Here is a 24,747-nt window from a genome sequence, read left to right as displayed (position 1 = left end):
ATTTAATTCTAGGATGAGACACAAGATGCTTAACAGCAAAGATAGCGAAATGTTAGTATCACTCTAGAAGAAACTAGATACACAAGTTGAAACAGTTTAAAATTCTCATATCCATATTCCAAACTGCCTTTAAATGGGTACAGTGGTTGAGAAGAGCTGCTGGGTGGTGTCAGTGGAGCATTTTTATCTAAGAAAACTTGCAGCTTGGGATCTGTAGCAGGGCTAAAAAGGAGGACTAAGGAGGGGGTTACGTAACCTTCCATAAATCTCCAGGAAAGGAGAGTTTTATAGTTTTTATTAGAGAACAAAGAGGCATAAATTGAATAAGACTAGGTTGTGGCTGCAAGCTACAGACAGGTGGCTGACCAGCGGATTTCTGCAGTGGCCTGTACGTTGGTTGGGTGGATGAAAAAGGCTCAGCTGTTGGGGATGCAGCTTGGCTGGCTTGCACAGACAAGTGTATGACTTGAATACATGCGACTGGGGGTGGGACTGGACTGCTGAGCCGTGAGGCAGTTTTCAGTATTTTAAACCCAAGGTCTGTGTCTAAACAGGTGTTGACAAGTTTGGTCTCAGAGCTGTTGTGCTGTAGGGAGGTGAGGTGGCGACAGCAGTGCTCATCCACACTTGGAAATGCATCTAATGGGCCTGAAAGAAGCCTGTGAGAGACTGGAATTCATGAGCCAGTTCATTAGCTATGAGGACAGAATACATGTTTTCATTAGCCAAATATATAACCACTCACAGGGTTGTATTCAGGTAAGTAAAGGAAAGAAATGAAATTGTGTACCCGTTTCCTTAGCTTTCAGGGTGACACCCAGCTCATTGAACTATGCTGTTGAAAAAATCAATGTTTGCTCTGCTTCCTTTGTAATTAAGTTGGAAGAAACTTTTAATTGTAGAATCATAGAATGCAACATCATGAAAGTTCCTGCTTTCCCAAATACTCAAAGACTGACCAACTTATGTTTTTTACTAATGTGTTAGTTTCGATGTGCAGTATTAGATACAGATTTGTATTGAAAACCCAGAGATCCCAGTTGTCGGTGAATAAATACTATTCTGAGTAAGAACAATGAATAGCAAAGGTGGTGGAGCATGTCTGCCTTTCCTTCGTGTATTCTTTTCTTCTGTTTGTTTAGCTGCCGGTTTCACTTCCTTGCAAATAAACTATCTTAGAGTAGATCTCTATGACCTGTTTAAAACTTTTTCTACTGTTCCTGCTGAATTACTGTCCTTTTGAGGACTGGTCTGTGTGAAAGCGGTAGGAAAGGAACTCAGCTTTCAGAAACAGCTTCCTGTGCAAGTGACCAACAAGGACAAGCAATTTACTTTTCACTAGTCTGCTCTTTCGTTTTTGTTGGAAAAATCGTCAGCTGCCATGTAAGAGAAGGACTCACTGGGAGAAGGTTCATGGAAATGACCCTTGAGGAGAGAGCACAAAGTATGAGAAGCCGGTATGAAGAAAGGCATCTGCAACTCCTGAAGGTGCATAGAGTAACAGATGTAGATCATAGACAGTGTAAGTGTCTTTGGGGGATGCTTCATGCATGTCTTGTTCCTCTTTAACCAACTGCAGTGATGATAGGCTGGAATGAGGGTGCTCAGGTCTGTCCTTCTCACGTGAGTACTGCTGATAAGAGAGATTTGGCCCTCAGATATCATTTGGAAACAGGCTGTGGTCAGTATGAGGTTGTGACAGCCTGAGGCTTCTGTAGTCCAGTTTTGTCATGGTTCTACGTGTAGGTGGTTGCCAACTGACAGACCTGCGTAGATATTAGATCACGAGTCTACTGTGTGCTTGCACATGGCTTCACATTACCATGTGGTAGTCCATGGTTTTTGGATGCAAAATAAGTTTGTATTCAGTCCAGAAGTGCAGTATCGAAAGGCTCTGAGGCACCATTGAGCTGAATCCAGGCACTAAATTTATTTAATGCCATGCTGCACCAAAACAGGAATCCTTTTAGGCACACCACTTGAGGTGCTGTATTCCACTTAGCAGATGAAGTGGACTGTTGTATACTACTCCCTGAGGCCTTCAGGTCTGTCACAGGAGGTGACACAGAGCACTGTGAATTCCCTCCACTCCTCTGCTGTCCTGCTGCACACTGACTTTTCTGCATGGCTGCTGGTGCGTTTTAGCCTCCCCCAGCTGTTTCTCCCCAGCCACATGCAGCCTGACATCCTTTGTAACTGAGACCAGTGCTAATGCTCACTGAAGTATTGTATGTCTCTCTTGGCTCTGCATAGTTCGAGGTTTGATTCAGTTCCTGAATCTTGGGTCTTTGCAACATGGAATGAAACACAGTGTGTCTTGTACAGTAGAAACATCTCTACTGAATTAAAAAGGAATTTGTTTTTTTAGTGCTCACAGCCTTTCCTATCCTGTCACATCCTAGCAAGAACTTTCTCATTCAGAAACACCCCTGGTGGGGCTTCTCAAATGTTAATTGTCTTGTAGAACATGAACAGGTGAGACTGAAGGTGAGGAAGAGCAGACCACATGCTGCTTATTGCCCTTTGCTGGTTTCTTTTGTGGAGGACTGCCATGGGAGAAAGGCAGGGGTTCCAAATATCAGTTCTTTGTTGTTTCATCTTGAGCTCCCACCCCCCCCATGCTCAGGAGCAGGTTCTGGAAGGGCTCAGTACTCATGTGCTTTTGAAAATGCTAATCCAAAAACCTCAGTGTTCTGAGAAGACTGTTTCAAAACCAAGGACTCAAAGCATCTTGTCTGGGGCTGGCTGTGTAATACTGGCATCCGTGAAAGAGGAAGGATTTCTTCAGCAGACAGAGCTTCTGGTAATGGAATTAAAATACCCCCTGAAGATGTATCTGGTTCAGAGGCAGCATCCCTTGGAATTCTGTCGTTGGGAAGTAGGTGTGGAGAGTCTCAAATTGATTCAGTGCTATGCAGTGTGCATATTTTAATTCTTTGTGGCGAGATCTGCCTGTAATGTGAAATTATTCTGAGAAAATTATATTCACAAAGAATTCCTATGCTTTACAGAGGACCATGGCAATTGTCTGTTCATGCCAACCCAGGTTTTTGATTTTGGTTTTTTGTTTGGTTTGGTTTGGTTTTGTATCCTCTCATAGAAATGGGGCCAATGTGTGTGCAGCTAGTTATCAGTGTTGGTAGAGAGATGGTCATCTGTCCGGCTGCCTGGCCCCTCACGTCTCTGCTGGCTCCATCCCTCAGGCTCTTCAGCCTCCAGCAGTGGTGCCCACAGCAGCATCAGCCCTGGTGCATTGGTTGCCTTTTAAGAACAGCTTCTGGAGGATGGAGTAAACAAAGAGACAGAAGGAGGAGCTGTTTTCCTTCACGTGTAACCAAGGGATGTTCAGAACCCTGCTCAGCGAGTGTTCTCACAACTGCTAACTGGGGGTTGTGTCCGAGTCCTCCCTGCAGGTGGCCCCTGAAAGGCGGTGTCTGCACAGTGGCCGTTGACCACGGCCAAGTAAGTGAATGCGTGTCCTGGGATTTTGCTGCATGTTGACCATAAGATACATTGAATTTTCTAAATGAGGGGAAAATATTATTTTGATTGAGAAAAGGACTGCAAAGGGGGGAAGATGGTCAGTTTTGCGCTACAGATGCATCCTGAAAGCCTATATTTAGCTTCTGTTATTCGTGCATTTAGGAAAAAACTGAAATGAATTCTTTCCAAATTGTGCAGAGAAGCCTTATGGCTCCTGAGTGCCGAGAGGCTCATTCGTTGCAGATGCAAGAGAAGTAGAGTGGTAAAATGGAGGCTTTGGAACAGTATCTCCATTTTGATACTGGTTTTTGTTTCATGTCTATTTCTGTTTCTGTATGTGAATCTGATATCCAGGATGAATTATGGCATTAGGTGGAAGATGCCCTCACAAAATTCAACTTAATATACCTATGAATCCTAGAGATAAATTTTGAGACCTGTTTTAAGTCTTCATTTATTAGCAAGTTCATTTCCCTGACTCAGTGCTTCGAGACTGGCTGAAGCACTGACTAGTTAGTGACATTTATTTTCCACCATGAGTAAGAGAGCTTGTAACAGACCTCAGCGTTAAACTTAACCTGCTGCTTACGTTTGTGTACCATGTCACTGCGCTGCAGGTCCTTACTGGTTCTCAGATTGGGTAGCAATCTTTCTAGGAGCATGACCACATGCTCTAAGAACAATTACCAAATACTTCACTTATATCTATTCAGATCACACCTGCTGCTTTGTCTTCCTTTACTTGTTCTATCTACAAAAGCAATTAAATTTCATGCAAGCGATTATTTGACTTACTGCCTACTGCACGTGGCTCACTCTTTCATTGTTTTCATATATCTTCTTTTTTTCTCTTTGTTACATTACTGTCTTTAAGGATAAAAGTTACATTTAGGATAGAGTAATTGGCAACTTAAGTATGACTTTCTTTTTGAAGAATGCTGCTAAGTTGGCTTTTTTGGCCTTTTGTCACTTCAGTTTTTTTAATGTGTTAAAAATCAGGTGCGAATAGCTAAAAGTTAGCTTTCTTTTTTTTCTTTTAATTTTCTTAATGATTGCAACTAGCTGGTATGTCTGGCTACTTTTCTTACACCCTGATTGCATAAGTACCATTGGATATTTTTTAAGTGGAGACTTCAGAGAGAAAAAACAAGTATCTCAGCCACTTCAAGTCATTATCGATTGTTGTGCTTAGCTTCACTGATGAATAGACCTTTTTTCATTCTAGTACCATTTTCCCCATGTTTATTTTTAGAATGTCTTTTTTCCTCCTCGGCAGCACTAGTCCATCCTGCTTTCTTATAACCTTTTTCTCCGCAGGTCTATACTAGACCTTCCTGGTTTGATTGTTTATTCCCCTAGCTTTCCAGTAAGATCATATTTAATTTTCCGGTCTTTGATCCAGTTTATTTGTGGAGTTTTATTTGTTATCCCTTATGTCTGTGTTTTCCCGGCAGGACTGTAGTGAATCCAGCTAGCAAATAAAACCGCCAACTTCTTCTTCGTTTTCTTTCCCTTTTTTAGATCATTGAGCTATCTGGTTCTGTAAATGTGTAAATGCTCTCAACTCAATGTCTACAAACTGTAATTGGAGTAATAATTAAGAATTTGGGGGTTTTGATTTTTTTTTTTGAGCAGGTTTTCCCTGTGTGCTAAACAGAACACTTTTTAGTTGGTTAATCTCAGAGCTGCTGAAGACTAAAAATATAGAACTTGGCTTGCCCTGTGGATCTCATTGAGATTAGACCAAGCCAAGATCTCCGTTTTGGAGCTTGGCAGCTTTGTGTGTGCACATTGCAACGTTATATTAAAAAAAAGGCATTTGCTATGCTTGCTAATTTCAAATGTTTATTTTGAAGTTGATTTCCTCCATTCTAAATGCATTTTCCTGGTTAGTTTAAGGTCTACAAAACAAGCCTACTTTGAAGTTGCCTTTGAATCAACAGAAATGTTAGTTTCTGCTACAACACTAGTGAAAGTTCAAAGACGACTAAAGAGTGACTTTGGCTCTCAAGACTTGTAGCAGTTTAAGATGTTTAAGGCCTTAGAAGGCTTAAGCAATTTGCGCACCCCCAAAGAACTCCTAACATCCTCAATTGTCTAAGCCACTGTAAGAGCTGATAGATCATAAACAGCTTAAGATATTCTGAGGGTTCAAAGCTTATTTGGAGTATAGTCTGTCTGTAATCACTTTAAGCAATTAACAAGCCTTTAGGTTTTTAGAGGACTTTATGCGAGTTATCCATCTTTAGAGCTTGGTTTAAGGTGATACCAAGCTAAATTGTTCTTATTTAAGGAATTTAAAGCTCTGCATTCTGGAATCTGTTATTTACCTTCCAGAGGATCCCTGTGTGGTATTTGATGTGGCTGGAGCCAGATAGGTGAAGGATACCATGGAGTACGAGCAAGATTTTGCGTGAGAAGAACATCAGTGAAAATTCAAGAAATTCTTGTTTGGTCTATTTCTGCCTTGCTTATTCCAGGCTATTTGGCCTGGGTGGTATGTTATTATGCACATAAATATGTGGGAGTTTTTTCAGTAGTGCTAAAACTACTGTGTAGTGCACTGTATGATACACAAAAATTTCACCAGTGTTGTAGGAGCAAATCTTAACTGTGGGTCTTCCTTGCATGAGTGTTTTGTCCATCTGCTTGCAGTAGTGCGTTATTTCAAATGTTCTGCATTCAGTGATGGCCTCAGCATACGCCCTCCAAATTGGCGTAAATCTATCCTAAATGTCGAAGTAGCTGATGTCTGGTTACAACATCAGGAGTTGTGTTCAGGAATAAGAAGTTTGCCCTTGTTCTCTCAGGCACAAGTTACAACTCCCTGTGTCATGCTAAGAGTGGTGCAAAAAAGCTCTGGGAGAACCTGCTTTTTAAAAATGTTGTGGCATTTCCGTGGGAGAATCGATATTGGCACAAAAGCTGTCTGCAAGGGACTTTTCTTGTTCTTGTTCTCAACACAGGTGGTGTTGCGTAGCTTCGTGTCTCCTAAGGGCAGCGCTCTCAACCTCAATATTTGTGCTTGGTTCCCAAGATAATTGAACATCCACACTTTCATACAGAAAGTGTGTCTGCTCTGTCATTGTCTTGGTGCTTAATTTCCATTTATCACTCCTGTTGAATGTGTTGGAAGACTGATTCTTAATTTAAGACTTTCATGCTTAGAATGCAAGACAAATTCCTCTTAAGCTTTCTGTTGGTGTGTCCTCCATGTCATGAGTCTGCTCATGTGCTACGTGCAAACTGCTTGACAGACAAGTCACAAATGCTGACTCCTGGAAGTCACTTGGGTTTTAGCTGTAGTGACCCTCTGGATCAGAAGAAACAATTCTGTTTGGGTTCTTCTTACTGTGTTAATCTGTCTTTATCTCTGCCTTTGAGGTATCTGACAGCTTAGCTGACTGATGACTCTCTTCATTAGCTGCCACGTCACATTTTTGCCCAGGGAAGATGACTGTGGGAGGTGTACCTTCCATCTCAATGTTACCCACTGGCTGCAAGAGCCTGGACTGTATCTAGCTTTAGTTGCCCCATGGTGCGCAGAACAAACTTGCGCGTGTTCAAGCTGTTGAGACAGAAGCGTTAGTAGCTATTGGTGCCTCCAAGTTTATAAGGTTGGCTTCATTTAAATGGTGTGAGTTTGAATAGAGCCTCCTCAAACATTGTGTTGTTTAACGTAGCTGGCAGGACTGCACAATCGAATAAACGGAGCCAGTCATCTCGCATAGTCCTCTGAGTTGAGTTGGCATCCTCCCTGAAGCAGGCACAGGGCCACCAGCCGCACGAAGCTGCTCGCTGTCTTGCTTCTGTGGCACCTTTGGCCATTCGAGTAGGTGTCAGGATGTGTTTCTGCGTGGATGCTGGTTTCAGGCAGGCGAAGCTTGCAGGATTCTGGAAAATTAGTGGGCTGTATTGGTACAGGCAGTAAAAATGCACTTGCTGCTTGTTGCAGGGAAGGAGTGACCTTTCCATTGTTCCTCTGAATGTGATGAGTAGGATAATTTAGTACGTCACTTAAATGTCTGCGTGGTTATTAATTGTAAACTGCAGATCTTGTGTTCTGTATGACTTATCTTGTTAGGAATTTCTGTACTCTGTCTCATGCTCTTCCCCTGGCTTGTCATACCTGGGCTGTACTCCAAGGGTGTGCTCTGAAATAGGCTAGTGCCAGTGGAGCGGCCACCTCTTCCTTGGTCAAGGGAATTACTGCCCAGCAGAGCTACTCCAGGAATCCTGTTTGCTGGTTCCATACACTTTGCACTGCAGCCAATTTTCACTTGGATTTGTCTCTGCACGTGGTTCATTGCCTGCACAGTAAGCTAAATATTTGTGAAGCAGCGTGTTAGAAATGATTGTTTTCCTCTCCAGGCAGCTGCTGGGAGTGCCAAACTTTGCCTTGTACTGACAATACTGTTGCCTAGCTAATCATGGGAGCCAGGGATGGGCTTACTGTGCTGATCATCACACACTGGCAGAAGAGATAATGAGCTGCTGACAAGGATGCATCTGGAATCCAGCCAGGCATTGCTTTGCATGAGATACCATGTGCTGCTTCTTCCTTCCCAAACCAGGACAATGGATTCCTCTTCCTTAGCATAGTGTCACCTTCTTAGTGTCACCTTGTTCTCTGTAGCTCACTCTGTATTTTGTTGATAACAGTTTGGATGGTTTAAGAATGACAAGTTTAAACAAAGGGAGGAAAGCACATCTTGGGGAATTCAAATCCTTTGTAAACTAACATGGTTTTGTATGCTTGCTCTTAGTGATCTTGAATGGATGGTATATTTGAGAAATCAGCTCTAAAGGGTAATTTCTTTTGTGGAGAAAGCGAACCTTGGCAACATGAAAATCAGACATTGACCTAGCTATGCGCTGCATGATACCACTCTGCAGCTAGTCTTCTCCATGTTGGGCTTGCCACAGTCTTTGTGCTAGTAATGGGGTGGTGCTGATATTTTTAGATGGGATTACAGGCAGCAATGTCTTAATCAAAATTTTATTCAGTGCTGGAGCAGACAAGTGTGCTAGTGTTGGCCCTTTCCATGTGGCAGAATTAAGGAGAGTAGTGCATTTGCCAGTTGCTGCTACCTTTGTCAGTATTGGGGATGGTTTAAGTGAAAAAAGAGTCAGTGTTATTTATGCCTTCCTGGACATGCGTATTCTATTCGCAAATTATTTTTTAAATTTTGCTGCTGAGCTGTATTGTTATGGTAGATTTGAGGAACTTTTGTCCTAATCACTACTCTGCCTCAGCTCTCAATTTTGGATATGCCAGCTGGGGGGTTACCCAGATGTCTGAGTCAGTTCTGACCTGTCCTTTGTTGGTTTACTTCTCAAATACTAGTTAAGCCAGTGCAGTAAAGTATATTTCAGTTTGCTTGTCATATATGAATAATTTTGTCATTAATTCCTAGAGCTTGGTCCTAGTTTCGTCAGGGGCACATACCTGAGCTGTGTAGGTAATACCTCCATGCAGAGGGAGAGGCTGTGCTGCCTAAGTTGTTGGCTCTTGGTACCTAACAGGCTCCACTCTGAATCCTTATTTGACTTTTAATAAAGCAGGCAAGTCTTGTGCCCTTCATCTTCTCCGAGCTTGTTAATAATGTGAGCTGGACACAGGCATGAAGGAAAAGTCCATCTCGGAACAGATCCCTGCTGGGAAAGCCAGGCTGTGAGCAGCTCTGCATTTAACAAAGCTAATGGAAATTTCCAGGGAGGGCTTAGAGAGCTCAGTGACAGCCATAAAAAGGAAGAAAATAAGAACTTGACTAAGTGGACTTCACTGTCCATGACTGACGCAGTGTGGAGAATTGCAATTTTTCACCCCGAAGCCCTGGGCAACAGATGTCCTCCTTATTGCATCCACATCTGAGTGGCAACATGCTCCATGCTACACAGAGCTTCTACCTTATGCCTTGGAAAATGTAAAGTGCTTCCAGCATTTCCATGTCTAGAGTTTGATGGAGCAAAAGTTAAATGCTTACATTACCTGAAAAGTATTCATTTCTCCAGTGTAAGCTCTGCTTCTGTGAATAGTCAAGCCTTGATTTGTAAGTCTCCTGGGAAACATGCTGTGGAAGGCTTTCAAATGTACAAAATTCAAGCAATATTTTGCAATGGGAGTTTAAAAACCATTAGGCTTTCTGAAAAGGGAGATTGCACCATTTTAAATAGGTGTGGTTAAACCAGTGCAAATCTTTAAGCTTAATTGAAAGTCTGATGTAAAGCAAGGTAATTGTGATTGTCGCACACATCTTGTTGTGCACTTAACTTGGTTTAAGGTGCAATTATGTGATCAGGTTTCTAATGCAGACATGGTCTTAATCCATACAAAGCAGCATTTATTCGATGAAATCTTTGCTTATTAAGAAGGGAAGTGTTGATCTTCGTATAAAAGATAGTGCCCAACCAGATCACACTATTAAGTTCAGATATTTGCTTTCCTCACTGCACCTTGATGCAATCTGAAACATCTCTTCTGTACCTTCAATCATCTGAAGGCTGGAAGACCTAATGGTGAGCAAGCTGGATATTGGTCTTAGGGTTGTGGAGAGGCAGATGTGGGTTCCAGGTCAGAGAGATGCAGATGCATGCAAAAGAGAACAAAGATCATGCTGGGGGCTTTATCACTTCAAGTCTTTTGCAAGAGGTGGAGTTGGGAGGGGTAAGTTGATTATCTGGCCAATGGAAGAGTCTGCTGAAAGGTAGCAGCAAAGATGCTTGCCGCTGCAGAAGAAAGTGCCAGCTCTTTATTCTGAGCCATTTTTTTGGCCCTGCAGGAAGGCACACTCAGTCTAGGCTAAAAAGCCAGGTCAAAGTGGTGCTGAGGATGTTGAACTCCCATCATCGCCAAGTCTAGTGACCTTGGCTTAAGCCTGTTCATCAGTGTTCCCAGAGTCAGCAACGGCAGCAGTGGCACCAGATGCTACAGGTCCTCCTGGGAAAGGAAAGCAAAGTCCTCAGTTCTCTGGCAGTAAATTAGTAGCTAGTAGGACCCTGGCAGTGGAACTCAGTTGATGAATGGCAGCATTTAAAACCAATGTGCAATGTCATGTATTAAATGGAATGGCTGGTCATTTTGCCTTCCAGGGAAAGGTGCAAATTGACAGCGTGGAGTTAGAACGGACTTTCCTGTCCAACAACCTGGCTGCACAGTAGTGAAGAATTGTGAAAGGAGGAGGAAAAGAGCATGGGTCATTTTAGTTTTGTTTGATAATAGTTGCAGATACCAAGCAAACTAGGCTTTTTCTGGAAATTTTGCCTGCCAGGTCAGGAAGTCTCGCTTGCCTAGGGAGACTGCTGCTCTGCAGACAGCAAAGTGTGGCAGCTAAGTCTCAATATATTATGCAGGGGATGGAGCAGCCAGAGGGACTGGCATGGCTTTAGTGACAGATTACCATCTGTCAATAAACTCTGAAGCCTTTGTAATTCAGCATCTCCCTGACAGCTGTTTTCATGGGATATAATGCAGTGCAGGGCTAAAAAGTTACAACTGATTATTTCCTGTAGACTCTGTACATGGTTTTGCTGACCTAATTTTCTCCAGTTTTCACACTTGGTCCTGACCTGGGATCTGTCCCCCAGCAGCCCAGCCCCAGGCCCCCCGCACACACAGCTCTCCCATTGCAGCATGTCTGACCTGCAGCCTCCTACAAGCTGAGGTTCTTGCCAGCTCTGCTGAGGCATCTCATTACAGGGACAACAGCTTTTATGTATACATAAAACACCATGTTTGTGCCAGAGCCATAACCAGCTGCCAACTACTTGCCCTGAATCCTTCCTTCAGGTTATGGGACTACCCATAGTTCATGCTCTGAGACAGCATGCGTGCTGTGATGCAAGTCCAGCTCTTCAGGTGCAATTCCCTTCTGCCTGCACAGGACCTGTTCTTGTTGTTGTTGTTTTCCCTTGCCTTGTGGTGACCACTGCGCAGCACTGTTAAGTCTCCACCCAGCACCATCAGGGCAAATCTGCAGTCCAGCAGCCATGTGGTGGTACACAGAACTCCTCTAAAACCCCCAGGCTGGCTGACAGGGAGCTGGTATGTCAGCATTGCATGGCAAAACATTGTACAGCAAGTCTCTTCCATGGTAAAGCAGCCTGTAGTGCCTCTGGAAGTGGGACACGGGAGCAGGTGGGAGATCTCCATGCTGCCTTGGACTGCAGAGCATGTGCCTTGGACTGCAGAGCATGTGCCTGTCCTCTGGCATTTCTATATGGCACACGGTGAACTGGATTCGCTCTTATCCTCTTCCAGTCTAAGAGCTGTTGGGCCTTAGAAATAGTGGGAGACGCACTTACAGCATGGTGGCTTAGTTTCTGTGATTGTCCGCAGTCTTCAGCAATGATGTGATGATTAGCCATATGCTGTTAACCTTGCCTGTTCCTGTGAAGTGATCAGGCAGCCCTGGCTCCGTGTATCTTTTTGTGAAATGCACTGTGAAAGGTTGCCAGAGCATTGGCTGCTCTGTCAAACTTAGTAGCATTAGCTGTAAAATTCAAGTTTGGGATTTTTTGGACACACATATAGTTGACCCAGTACAAACTCTTTTGTGGAAACTTACTAAAATATCCTCTACATCTGCCCTTACTCCACAGTAACTGTCAGTGAGAGGGCTGTATAGAGGTTTATTTATTTATAGGTAGAATGAGAACCATTTGTGAAGAAACTAAATGTCAAATAAAAGCAGTGTTTTACTTAGCATTACCTAGTGCAGGAAATGCTGGCAGGCACCACAGAGAGAATTGGCCTTCCCATTCCAATTCTTTGTTTAGTCACTTGGAGTTAGAGTAACCTGATTTTATACACACAGTTGTATGTCTTCATTTCCTGAAAATCTCTCTGCTCCTGTTGTTGCGCCACAGTGCTAATATTGAATTGAAATGAATGAAATATTCCAGAGCAATCTGGGTAACACAGCGCTCCAGGTTTGCAAGGCTGTTTATGGTGATGAGCCCTTTTAATGAAATGTGAACTGAGCTAGATCTGCAGTTTCTGTAGGGCAGGAATCAACACTGTCCTTCATGTTGTGGGGACATAATGTGCACTGGCTGGAATGGTGTCCTGTCATGCTCATATTTTTTCCTTGTTTGGTGTTTCAAGGGCCTTAAACTCTGGAGTTGAGTACCACTGGGACCAGCTGAATGAGAACATCTTCACTGTGCATTCCAGCAGCAGGAGCACTGAGCGGCCTGGGTGAGTCTCCTGGATGTGGGTTAAAGAGACCTGACCCTTTCTACTGCTTCTGTAACATCTGACAGCACTACTTCTTCTTTGTTCCCTTAGCACTGGTAGCCTTAATTATGCTATTTTTTCTACCTCTGACACTGCCTAGTTGGGCCACCTGGCCTCCTTTCGGCAAGTGGCATTCAGTGCCCATAAGTGCTGCCAGTGATAGAGAAGTACGTGTGTCATCTGTGGCCTCAGTAACATCCGCAAGCAAGCTGCAGGAGGAACATGGGGGGCTTGACGCATCAGAAACACCATGTGAAGTAAATGGCCTTTGGAGGGTAACTGAAGAACAGGGGTTTTAACAGAGATAGGTGCAAATCCAGTGGACAGTCCTGGTGACTGATTTTCATCCCTTTCGTTTCTGGTCATGGGACAGTTGTTTCTCAGCAATAAACTCTAAAAATAAAGCGAAATCTCTTGACAGCCCTGTTGGCTGCTTCACCCAGTCTGTCTGGTGATGCACACATTAGTTACTCTAAACATGAGGGTGATACTGCAGTCCCTTGCTTCTTGTCCCAGTGCAGAGTACTTCTTATGCCAGCTGTTTTCAGCAAGAGGGTGATGGCAGTCTTGTTTCCGAATTGGGAGCTCCAGGATCCCAAGGAAGTTATGAGCTGGCGTACAGGGCAATGTCTCTGCTGTCCTACAGCCTTGGTCTGATTGAGCGTGAAAAATAAGCAATAAAGATTCTTTACTTTGCCATGCGAGTGGGCATTGCCACTACTCACGTTTTTTGAACAGCATGTGTCAGCCTTGCATGATGGGCTTAGGAGCAGCTTGAAGGCAGAAATACTGCTCAAGAATGAAGTAGTTCAAAGAGAGAAAAAGAAAAGTGTGGCAGGTTTCAAAACCTTATGAAAAAAGGCTGTGAAAGAGGCAATCTTCCTAGAATCTCTTTACCATTCCCAGCACTTTGAGCCAGAGGTCAGTTTTGGAAAGAGCATCCAAGCATTGTGAAGATTCAGCTCTTGTGGCGTTGTACACTTCAGCTGATTCTGAGAAGAAGCTAATGAGCCTTGAGGCAGTTCTTGTTGTTCACTTTGGAGAACAGAGAATGTGTGTTGTCCAACTGGAACAGGCAGAAATGCCTGCTGGTGCGCATTCATGTGTGATGCCGACAAACCAGGAGGAGGGAAGGGGTACAGGCTGCGTCTTTGGGCATTAAAAACGCCCTGCCAGCATGCGGAGGGAGGTTGTGTGTGTGTTCGTGGTCCTGCGCTGCATGTTGTGTTTCCTACTCAACTCAGTGACCCCAAGAGTTTTCCTGCGGGCTTAGTGATGTTGCGGGGGTATCTGTCTGTGCCTGTCAGACACGTTGCTTCTGTGGAAGGGTGAGTGGACTATAATACTCTATTGGCTTAAAACTCAAGAGACCATCCAGCTGAGGCTGGAGAGGGGTATCTGTGTGTGTGTAAATAAGTGCAGGTCACAATTGCCTCCAATGCTCCTGGTCTTATTTGTTTTTCTCTCTTTTCAGAACCAGCAGAGCCACATGGAGGACAGACAGGGACATGGGCCTGATGAATGCCATAGGCCTGCAACCCCGAAACCCCCCCACCTCTGTAACTTCACAGGGTACTCAGACCTTGGCGCCTCAGCTGCAGAATGCCGAGACTCAGACAGAGAGGGAGGTACAGGAGCAGGAATCCACCTCTGCAGGGACTGGGGAAGGTAGGAGCTCAAGCAATGATTTATTTGACAGAGCTTACCTGGTGAGTGAGGAGTTTCCACATAGGTTCCACATCCTGTCAATGATTTTGAACATCCCTGCATCTCTTCAGCATAGACTTCTCCAGCCTAATTTGCCTGTAGCCAAGATGATCACGAGGGCAAATCTCTGTCCAGATGAATAGAGGAGTTGTCTTTTTCACGGGCTTTCAGAGGGCAAAATGAACTCTTCTCCCGGTCATTGTGTATTTTTAGCATCAGTTGTACTGGCATCACTCCTCACAAATCCCATGAACTCTAACCATCGGTATGGCTACAGACTGCTAAGAATTATTCTTTTTTCCTCTGTGTTAGAGCTTAGCTTGGTTCTTCAACTTCTGCATCTAAAACCTGTGCAGGCTTCAGAAGCTCAGCATCTAGATACAAACTAAAATATTGTAAATCTTCTATCACAAAGCAATATTCTGGTATTCTGTTTAGACTGATAGATATTGTCTGTGATGAGTATCCAGCTCAGGTATTCAAAAACTCCTCTAGTATTTTCCAGTCTGCATGTAAAGAGCTGATGATGTGCAATTCCTGTCTGATAAAAGACCACTGATCTTTTGAAAGCATGGTGATTTTTGTCCAGGTTTTCCATCTGTATGCCATAGCATTGTGCTTGAATCCAATTCCGAAGGCTTGCTAGGAAGGAGTTGGACAGCATATACGTAGTAAAGGTAGAGAAGATCAAGGAGGCGGTTTTGAGGGTGTTGAGTCACGATGAACCCACTTGGCTTTGAAGAGCATTCCGTGACATGCCTGCTTGTGCCTGTGTGCTTGCTTGTGCTCTGTTGTTCTGAAAGATGCTTTTTGGCATGCAACTATTCCACAGTTTCTGCTGTGCAGCATCCAGCATGTGTGATAAGGCTTTGTGTTTCTCTGATCTTGTGTTCAAAGTTAAGTGGCACATTCCTGACCTGGACATGTGTGGTTTCCCATCTGCTTATCTCAGCAGAGCTGGGATTAACCTCTCTGGAAGGCTAGTACAGTTGAGGGCATGTGAATAAGGCTGGAACGTGGGATGTCTGGACAGAAGCTGAACTTGTGGGAACTGGTTATTCCACTGGATGTGGTGTGCAGACTGAGCACAGGGTACAGTCTGGGACCATCTTGCATCAAGGCCATGATGGCTGATGCTGCAGGCTTAGGGAGCGTCTTTGCTCTGTAACAGCCAGGAGAGTTCTCCAGTGCTGCTTCTCTCTGCTTCTGTTCTGCAGTCGTATGAAGGTTTTGTTATCTCATTCTTTCTAATTAACCTTTCGATTTTCAGGTCTAGACCATGGTTTTTAACTAGACCATTAATGAGATTGGGAAGGGCTGTCCTCTACCAGTGCCTTGGGTAGGGTATCTCTACAAGGGAGCAAAACATGTAGCATTTGGAAGAAAATGAGTGTAGATAACAAGCTTAGGACAGAGGCTTCTCTTTGTCTCCCTTTCTTGCTTGGAAGAAGATTGGCAGGTTCCACATCTGGTGTGATTTCTGGCTCAGACACTGACTTATTGCATGTGCCCTTGCAAGTGGCCTCACCTGCAAAGTGAGTTGTCACAGTCCTGTTTCCTACATAGGGATCTTTAGAACAAAGGAGTTATTTGAGTGCGGATGCAGGCACTGGAGATGGGCCGAGCACTCTTACCTTGTAGCTGATCATTTCTTGTGCCAGTTGCATTCTCAGTGGAAATTCCTATGCAGAGGCTCAAGAGCTGCTCAAAACAGGGATCTGTCAAGACATTAACTATCAGGAGCGTGTAGAATCAAAAAAACCCAATCCATGATAGAGAAATAGTACAAGGACCTATCATGAAGCAGAAAGACAAATGTTCAGCTGCTGTTACTAACACCTCAACCAGTTAGCCAGGGACTTGTGGCATCAGTGGTCTCATTCATCCAAGAGTCTTCATGCTTTACATTACACTTGAGCCCTGCTGCGCTGCTTGTGACATTGAGGTGGCTGTTTTTCCAGCATCATGGACTCTTGTGATGCTCATCCAGCATGTTCAGACAGGCTAGATTAGATTCTGTTCTGCTTTTCTGATGGTTAATTTGCCCACTGTATCTACTGTAACTCTTTGCCTGTTGGAAGGGAAACAGCATTTCCTAATAGCAGGATCTAGATGTCAGGGACATGACGGGGGAGAGGGAAGGAAAAAATGTGCTACCACTAACTTGGTGTGTGACCTAGGGCAAACTATTAATCATCTACCAAATTGGAATAAATCTTCCTATAGTACAGTACACCAGGGGCTGTGGAGATTAATTAGTGTTTTGTGTAGGGCTTTGAAGATGTAAATCGCTACGTAAAAGCTTAGCAGTATTATCAGCAGTAGAATGGATAAATCAAATGTGATTCTGAGTAATGTAAAGGCAAGTGTTTTAGTTATCACCTCATCACAAGAGAAAAAAAAAAAACAAAAAAAAAACAACCCCAAAAAACCAAAACAACACCACACACACAAAAATCCCCAAACCTGAATGCTTCAAGGAAAAAAAAAAAAAAAAAAGAAAGAAAAAGGCAGGCTAGTGCTACCCCCAAGAGTGGGTTTCTGTCCAGCGCCCTGTCAGCCCTGCTGTTGTAGGGAATTCTGGCTCAGGGCATTTCTTGCAGATATGTGCTTACTGTACCAAAAAAAAAAAAAAAAGCAGAATTGCATCAGAAATCTAATTAAGCTCTGTGCGGGTATAAATAGTTTCCTTTTCTCATGCAAAGCTCTGCGGGGACTTTGCTGTTCTGATTATCTTTCTACCTCCTTTGGAGGAATCGAGTATATGATGACTTTATTAGAAGTGAATCCCTCTAATGTCTGTATCTTTTTGTTTCATAGCGGCTGATAGCTGCCTTGTGAACTTTGCTCCCAAGCCGCACATAAACCGAAGGAAGTTAGAATTGAGAGAAAACAAGGAGGCACCAATAAATGCCTAGAGCAGTGTTTTCATCTGTCTCCTACTTTCTTTTAAGCTGACAGACATAGTGGAAATAGTGATGGAGTTGTGACATAGAGGCACTCTTAATTAGAAACAATCTGTTGGGAGTTACACTAAGCTTTCCCTTGCAAATGGACAGGCATGATGGGGGAGGGATCCGTATTCACCTGTCAAATCTCACTTAAAAAACAACAAACATTCCTAATGAGATTTAATGGCCCAAAGCTTTAACCTTTACAAATTGCAATTCCCAGTCCAGAGAGGGTCAGGCTGTGGCTGCCACTTGTTAGGGCTGCTGGAGCTGTCGAGTAGGGTGCGAGTGGCAGGAACCGTCAGGGACGGCAACTGTGCAGAAGGTGCTGCAGGCTGAGGGAAAGGGACCTTTGCAGAGCTGCAGGACACTTGTTTGGTTGTGCACCCATGCTGTCCCCCAGCTATTGACAGTATATCAATACATCTATTGAATAATCCAGTTGTTTAAAAAGAAAAAAAAAATCTAGGCTCAAAATCAAACAAAACCAAACAAACAAAAAAGGCAATTGTTATGTCAATTCCTATCATCTGCATTGTCTTTGGGGCTGAACATTCAGACAGCTAGTTCAATGCTGGTTGTGCAAGTAGGCACACAGAACTGTTGAAACTGTAGCCATCACAAGACTTGCTGTCAATGAACTGCTACTTTGCCTGTCTCTGGGGGAGCAACATATTGACTGCTGTTGTACCCTATACAGTTTTTAACCTATTTGGTTGAAGCGTTTCTCACCATCCAGGACAAGTCCCCATCATGTCCAACTGCTCTCAGAGGTTGCAGAGGATACTTTTGAGAGGGAAGAGGGTTCCAAGATGAAGGTTTGGGTTTGTGGGATCCAGTCCACTCAAACTGTTAGTAGTGAAAAGACAGCACATGCAAGTGAACCTTTCGTGGTGTAAGCAAAGTATCCTGAGGATGCCAAAGGAGCACTTCTGAGCAGAGTCAGTGAGCCTGCATGTGGTGTAACTTAATTAATCTGAGACTTTAGAAACATGTGTTGGGGGCTGCACGGGCAGGAATGCCCTGTCCCCAGCCGAGTCTCATGAATACTAAAAAGAAACATGTTGTTTTACATTAGCTGAACATGTTCTCGCAATGCTGTTGTCAGATGCGATGTGACTTTTGTGTGATTAGCGTGGAAATGGGAACCAGGACACCAGGGATCAGCTTCCAGATCTGCCTCTCATTCTCCAAGTAGAAACATGGGTAGATCCCTTAGCCTTTCATCAGCCCATCCATCTTTAAAATGTGCATCATATGTCCTATAGAACTGAAAATTTCAATTTTTCTTTAAAGCCCTCTGAAAAGCACTACCTAAAAAATAGAATTAGGTTCTAGAAGCATGTACTATGCAAACCTTAACAGTGTGAGCGGCTGCAAGTACCTGGCTCCCTTGGGATTAAATTATGGGGGCTACTTTTAAACTCTCATTACAAAAAGAAGTTTCACTCATACAAATCACCAAAGTGAGAGAATTGCTAAGAAATTTGTTACAAGTCAAAGCAGCTGTGTGTTTTCAGAGTTCTGTGGAGTTGTTTGGATTAGCTATCTCAGAAAGGAAGCATGAACACGCTTCTGAGCTTGGTTGGGGAGAAACGTAACTGGTAGTATTTCTTCTGGCACTAGGGGAGATGTGATTATTCACAGCTGGTTATGCTGTGCTCTGACCCTGCCTTTCCTATTCCTGTGCAAGGAATGAATTCATTTTAAAATGCTGATATTTTTATCTTTGAGCATCTGAATTAGTGGGTCAGCTCACACCTCAGAGCTATTATTCTATGTTCTCTGAAGACTTGGGCATCTCTGTAGTGCTTACACTTAGTTCTAATTTTGAAGCTTTGTTTGCAAGCATGGCTACTAATGACTGCTGGTTTTAGAAAGAGGTAAGCTGAAAATAGGAAAAAAAAAAAATAATCAAGAGGGATGTTAGTATAGTCCACAGCCACACAGGAGCCTGATCTCATCCTTGCTTCTGTGAGCTTTGCTCTTTATCAGATGTGTGCCGTCCATGCACAGAGATAAACAAGTTGAACTCCCCATAGGTACTTCAGAGACCACTTCATTTAAGAGTGGAAATGCTCCTGCCTTATGCCCACCCCCACTGAAAGTTTGTCAGATGTTTTGCCTTTGTAGTCTCCTGTGTCAAACTCTTGTCTTGCTGGAGGAGCACCCAGGGGACTGTTAAAGACAGATGCATCAGCTAGGGAGTATTTCATTAAATGTTGGAGCCTGTCAGCTAGAATGACAGCCCCTGGTCTTTGGGATAATTACTCTCAAGAGTAATGTTTTGTGTCTGTGTTTGGGATAGATGGGGTTTTGGACGTCTGGAAAGGTCACTTCAGTTAGAGTAGAAAAGGTCTGTAGGGACAGCACTGTGGACACAACATTAATACTTGTATTGTACAAGGGAACCTTGGGTGATGCTTCTTTGTCCTGTCAGGTACAGAACTTGTGTGTCCCTGTCCAGAAAAGGATGAACACTCTGTCTCAAGATCATTTCCTGCTCTGTGATGGATTCTGACACAGGGACAGCCCAGGTGTGGGACAAATTGGCAGGTGTCAGGCCTTCACTGGTGTTTCACACTTTGTAGCTAGAGCTGGTTAGCTCAGTTTTCTAGATTTTGTCTGTAGTGCTCTGTGAGGGTTTGGGTTTTTTTATTTTATTTTCCTGACCCTAGAAGGTGGGCTAAGAAGAATGAGAGCTTAGGATAAAGGATTTTACATGGCCTAGGAGATCAGAATGTAGTTTTGAGCATAAAATGAGAGAAGAGGAATTGTCTTCTCTGTATGGAGAATTAGATGTGCTGTCACTTGGCATATTCCTCCTGCACAAGCTCATGTTCATGCTCTGGATATGCCCAAACTGCTTGGAGTCTGAAAAAAGTGTCACCAGGACGGGGTTTCTCTCTGTCCAGCTTTTATTCATCTGATGCAGCAATGAATGGAGTTTGCACAGCTGCAAGTTCAAACTTGAGTGACACAAGGTGTGTGGTTTATGGCATTGCTCTTGTTTAGGGTAAGTGCCTGTGTGCACGTTCTGAACCTCCACCAAATGGGAGTTAACTTAATTCACTTGCTCTGACATAGACTGCATTGGTAGCCTGGTGAAAGAACGTGTGTGGGAGTCACCAGGCAGTTGAAACAGGCTGTATGTGAATCGGTGCTGTAGCTCAGCTCCAGGCAAATGGTGCAGGAAGCTTTGCTCTGAATCAGTCAGCCAAAGTCCTTGGCAAAACCTGAGGGAGGGAAAGGAGAGGACAATCCCAAAGCAGAAGTGCTTGTTGGCTGCTTGAATGGTGGGGATCACTTCTGGCCCCTGACGGGCTGTCTTTCTGGAATTTCCAACACTGCTGTATTTCTGTGCTTGTAATCTGAAGGCTCATGACTTGCTGATTTCTGGTGTGGCATCAAGCCCTTGCCTGTTTTTGGAGCAAGCAGCTGGAAATTCAGCCATGGCACATGGTAATTAAGGGGCAAAGAAGAGCAGGGAGTGCTGTGGTGTGCACTGCCTGCAGGGACTCCTCTGGTGAAGCACATGTTTGTAATGCTGAGGAGCACTGGCTGGATATCCTTGCTAATTTGCTGTTCCAGTGCTTCTGTAAGTGATCTGTCAGGAGCACAGTACCTGCTGTTTCAGGACTTGTGCAGGGAGGGCTGGCTGGCACGTCTCTGAGCCGGGTTGCACATCTTAGCTTTCTCAAGCTTCCTCTCTGGCCTGGCCAGATGGCTGGTAACAAAGTGCTTATGACCGTGCCCTCAAAAGGACGTGATGACTGAATCCAAACCCATGCTTTTCAAACCTTCTGCTTTCCTCTGTTCATGATTAATGCTTCAATATCCCCTGGCATGCATGTTTTTTCACACTGAAGTTTCCAGTATAATGGTTGCCTCTGTCTGTTCTTGGTCTTTGTGCTGGTCAGACAGGTTCCTAGTCCATGCATCAGCCACATCCTGAACAGGATTTCTCTGCTAGTTGTGGGTCAGGCTCTGCCCAGGAGAGGGTATTCTTGCTTACTCCTCTAGGCTCTGCTCCAGATTCTCATGAGATCACTGGTGTCTCTGGTCTCATTGATGGTCTAACCAAGCATCTATGTAATTGCTATATGCAAAGTGGATATAGCAGGCTTACTACATTCCTAACAGAAAGGGACTTATTCTACCTGTGAGAATTAAATTTGCCCTAAACGTCCACAGTGTTTCTCCAGCAGGGCAGTATGTCAGCAGACTTGCTTGAAGATGAAATTAGCTGTACCCTGTGGTGGGGGAAGCTGGTGGTGTATGATGCAAGTACCACTGAGCCCATGAGGAAAGGGAATATGCTGTTGCCAGCTGACTGCATAACATGTTAATGGCTTTAACTATCTTTTTTTAAAAAATAACCTCTACAGTAGCATGGCGTAGACTGTGCTGAACACCCCAGCTCCCATGTTGGACACATGAACTCCACTCCACAGCCCCAAGCGCTTTTGTCTTCCTAGTCAATGTGGCATTTTGGTTTTTATTGTGTTTTAACTCCTGCCTACATCTAGCCTTGCTGACATTTGTGTTCATTTCCTCGGTGCCAGGAAAGCTCATGGCTTTCTCCTCTCCTCTAATAAGCACTGTGATAGCTTCATGGAGCTGGGAGGGAGATTTATCTCTTTAATAAGAATCATCGGGATCCCACTGTGGAATGGTTCTAGTGGTTTATGATTACAGATTGTTTTCCCCAAACAGTCTGGGTAAGGTTTGTAGCAAAAGAAGGATGCTGGGAAACAGAACTGGGCTGGACCTTCCTGCCTTGGGATTTAATCTCCTGTGTGGACTATGTGAGGTTTTGCTCTTCAAAAGTAATCTTCAGCAATCAAGGCACCCGATGATGGTTCCCTCAGAGCTCAGTGCAGCCTGACTACAAAGGGAAGACTCTGGATCTTAAGAGATGTTCTTTGCATTCTTCAAAATATATCATTCAAGGGGAGCAGGAGGCTACATACTTGATCTTTCCTTAATCGTAGGTGATGTGGAAGCACAGACTGTGCTCCGTAGCTGCTGTCTGCTCTTGGTCAGCTGCCCATGTCCTCCCTGATGTTGAGGAGGTTGCCATCATGTTGTCTGTCTGGGGTGTCCTCAAACAGGTCAAGTAGGAAAGGTGACAGAACTCTTTAACACCACGGTGAAATGTTTGGTTTATTGCAGTGCAAAGTGAAGTTTTTCTTCCTGCTTCTGTGGGACTGGCTGGACTGTCTGTGCAGCTGTGAGAAAACACGCTGCCTCTTTGACTCCTCTTTTTTCCCAACCTGTATTGTTAGATAAGAGCTGCTTCTCCAAGGCTCATGCATGCAAGTCTGTGAGGGATCCATGTGGGAACGGCTAAGATTTTCTTGATAGAGTTCAGTGCCTTTGTCTGGCACTTTACTGGAAGTTAAAGAAATAAAACGTTTTGCTCCATCTGGAACAAAATCTATCTTCAGTCCCAGCACATGCATGCTGTGTGATGCATCTACCCAGCGTGCTTTCTGTTATAGTCTGCCTTGTGCACCAAAGTTGCTTCTGCTTCGTCTTGCAGGTGAAGGTCCAGAATATGGGGCCGGTGGGGAGAATGCCCTGACTAGGATCCAAAGGCTGATGGCAGAAGGCGGCATGACTGCCGTGGTCCAACGGGAGCAGAGCACCACCATGGCGTCCATGGGCGGCTTTGGCAACCACATCATTGTGAGACACCGGATCCACCGCAGCTCTCAGACTGGTGCAGAGTCCGCTGGAGCTGAGGGCACGTCAGCGCAGCAGTCAACCTCACAGCAGCTGGCAGCTGAGCTGGAGGGACGGATCCTTTCGGAGTCTCTGCAGCTGTCAGAGCACAGCCCGAGCCCGCGGACAGCCCCTGGCAGGAGTGAAGGACAAAGTGCTGGTGATCTGGACCTGCCAGAGCAGGCCCGGTCCTCCATGGACACTGAGGGACCAAGCGAATACAGTGACCTAACTAATAATAACCATCTTCCTGACAGTACCAACTTCTATAGTAACGACAGCACCAGTGGGGAGTCGCGGAACAGGTAGAGATGAGTTGTGTGTTGGTGCTACCCTTGTACTGCTCAGCAGAGACCTGTACCTCACAGCTGGCCAGGAGCTGGAAGAGTAGGGATGTGTGGCTCTGACTGGGTCTGGTGGTCCAGAGGGCTTCTCTGTCCTGGGTGAGTGGGAAGGGATAAGAACTGCAAGGGAAGCCATGGGGAAGAAAGCGTACTTAACTTCCAACATTACCGCTGCTGAGGAGTTGTCAGGAATGCAAACCATACTGGCTGCACATCATGCAGATTTTGAAGCCCCATGGGATCCCCTGAGCTCAGCCCTAACCCTGCAATTCGGTCAGTGTCATCCTTTGTAAAGCTTCTGTCCTTTCTTCTTTCCTGCCCTTTTATGCCCAGGGTCTGATCAGTAGAGTGAAGAAAGGGAAGGGGGCCTGCAGCATCCTTCTGGAGACAGGCGGTCCTACCAGGCAAACCTGGGCGTGATACTCCAGCTCCACTGCTGGAGTGGAGGAGTCTTGCAGGCCACAGTCCTGCTCTGTGGTCTTTTCTGGGAAGAGCTGGGCTTTGCCGAAACCTGCACAGCTCAGGATCTGCTCACAGGTGGAGATCTTTCCTTTTTAGAGAGTTAGTTTAGTACTTGGCAGGAACCTAGGCAGAGCTGCTGTGTAGATGGGTAGAGGGACAAGGGCTACCGCTCTCTACTCAGAATGCAGTTCACACAAGGATGTTCTAAGCTGTGCCAATATTAACGTGTATGAGCCATCCCAATGGTTTTGTGGTGCCAGGACTGAGCTGCACCTCCTTGGCAGCGGGCAGGGAATGCCTTCCAGCTCCAGGCCAGGGTGTGAGGTATGGGTCTGTGATGTAAGGTGTTGCATGTGAAATCTTGACCTTGTACATGTAGTTTCTAGTGGAGAAATCAAGGCTCTGATATTTTGTTTTTAGTCTCAAATGTGATTTTCCTTTTCGTTTGTAACTCTCCATCCCTAGCAGGCTTGTGGAGGAAGGACGGGGAGAGCGTGAGTGCTAACGAGGGAAACACCAAAGATCAATGTCATTAAAATATGACAAACCCTTGCTCGACCTACTGTCTTCATTTGTGTGATGGTTGTCTGTGTGTTTGGACTTGGGATAGGTACAGCCAGCTCAGAAGCTCAAGGTAGCTTACAAATGTCAGATGATACCACCCTCTTCCCAGGAGGAAAGCAGGCTCACCCTTTGAGTTGGAAGCCCAAAACTGGGAAGCAGGAAGGAACATTTCGGAGTCCTGATTGGCAATCGCCTTTTAACCAGCCTGGAGATCAGCAGGCCCTTCTGCCGTTTCCCATCATTCAAGTGCTGCAGCAGGGAGAAGGGTGAG

At 44.7% G+C, this 24,747-nt stretch overlaps 1 protein-coding gene across 2 annotated transcripts in view; it reads left to right on the top strand.

The window, feature by feature from the left end:
• Positions 1-24,430, top strand: part of AMBRA1 (autophagy and beclin 1 regulator 1) — a 134,448-nt gene extending 110,018 nt beyond the window's left edge. For both annotated transcript variants that reach the window (XM_065635468.1, XM_065635467.1), the window contains 3 exons: positions 12,590-12,682; positions 14,196-14,389; positions 22,925-24,430. In XM_065635468.1, the coding sequence (XP_065491540.1) occupies positions 12,590-12,682; positions 14,196-14,389; positions 22,925-23,415 (778 nt within the window). In that variant the 3' untranslated portion in view covers positions 23,416-24,430. The remainder of the gene's footprint in view (positions 1-12,589; positions 12,683-14,195; positions 14,390-22,924) is intronic.
• Positions 24,431-24,747: the final 317 nt, after the last annotated feature.

The sequence above is a fragment of the Caloenas nicobarica genome, chromosome 5 (genome assembly GCF_036013445.1).
Source record: "Caloenas nicobarica isolate bCalNic1 chromosome 5, bCalNic1.hap1, whole genome shotgun sequence".
Classification (NCBI taxonomy): domain Eukaryota; kingdom Metazoa; phylum Chordata; class Aves; order Columbiformes; family Columbidae; genus Caloenas; species Caloenas nicobarica.
Note: the sequence above shows the minus strand (reverse complement) of the source record. Positions and strands in the feature narration are given on the sequence as shown.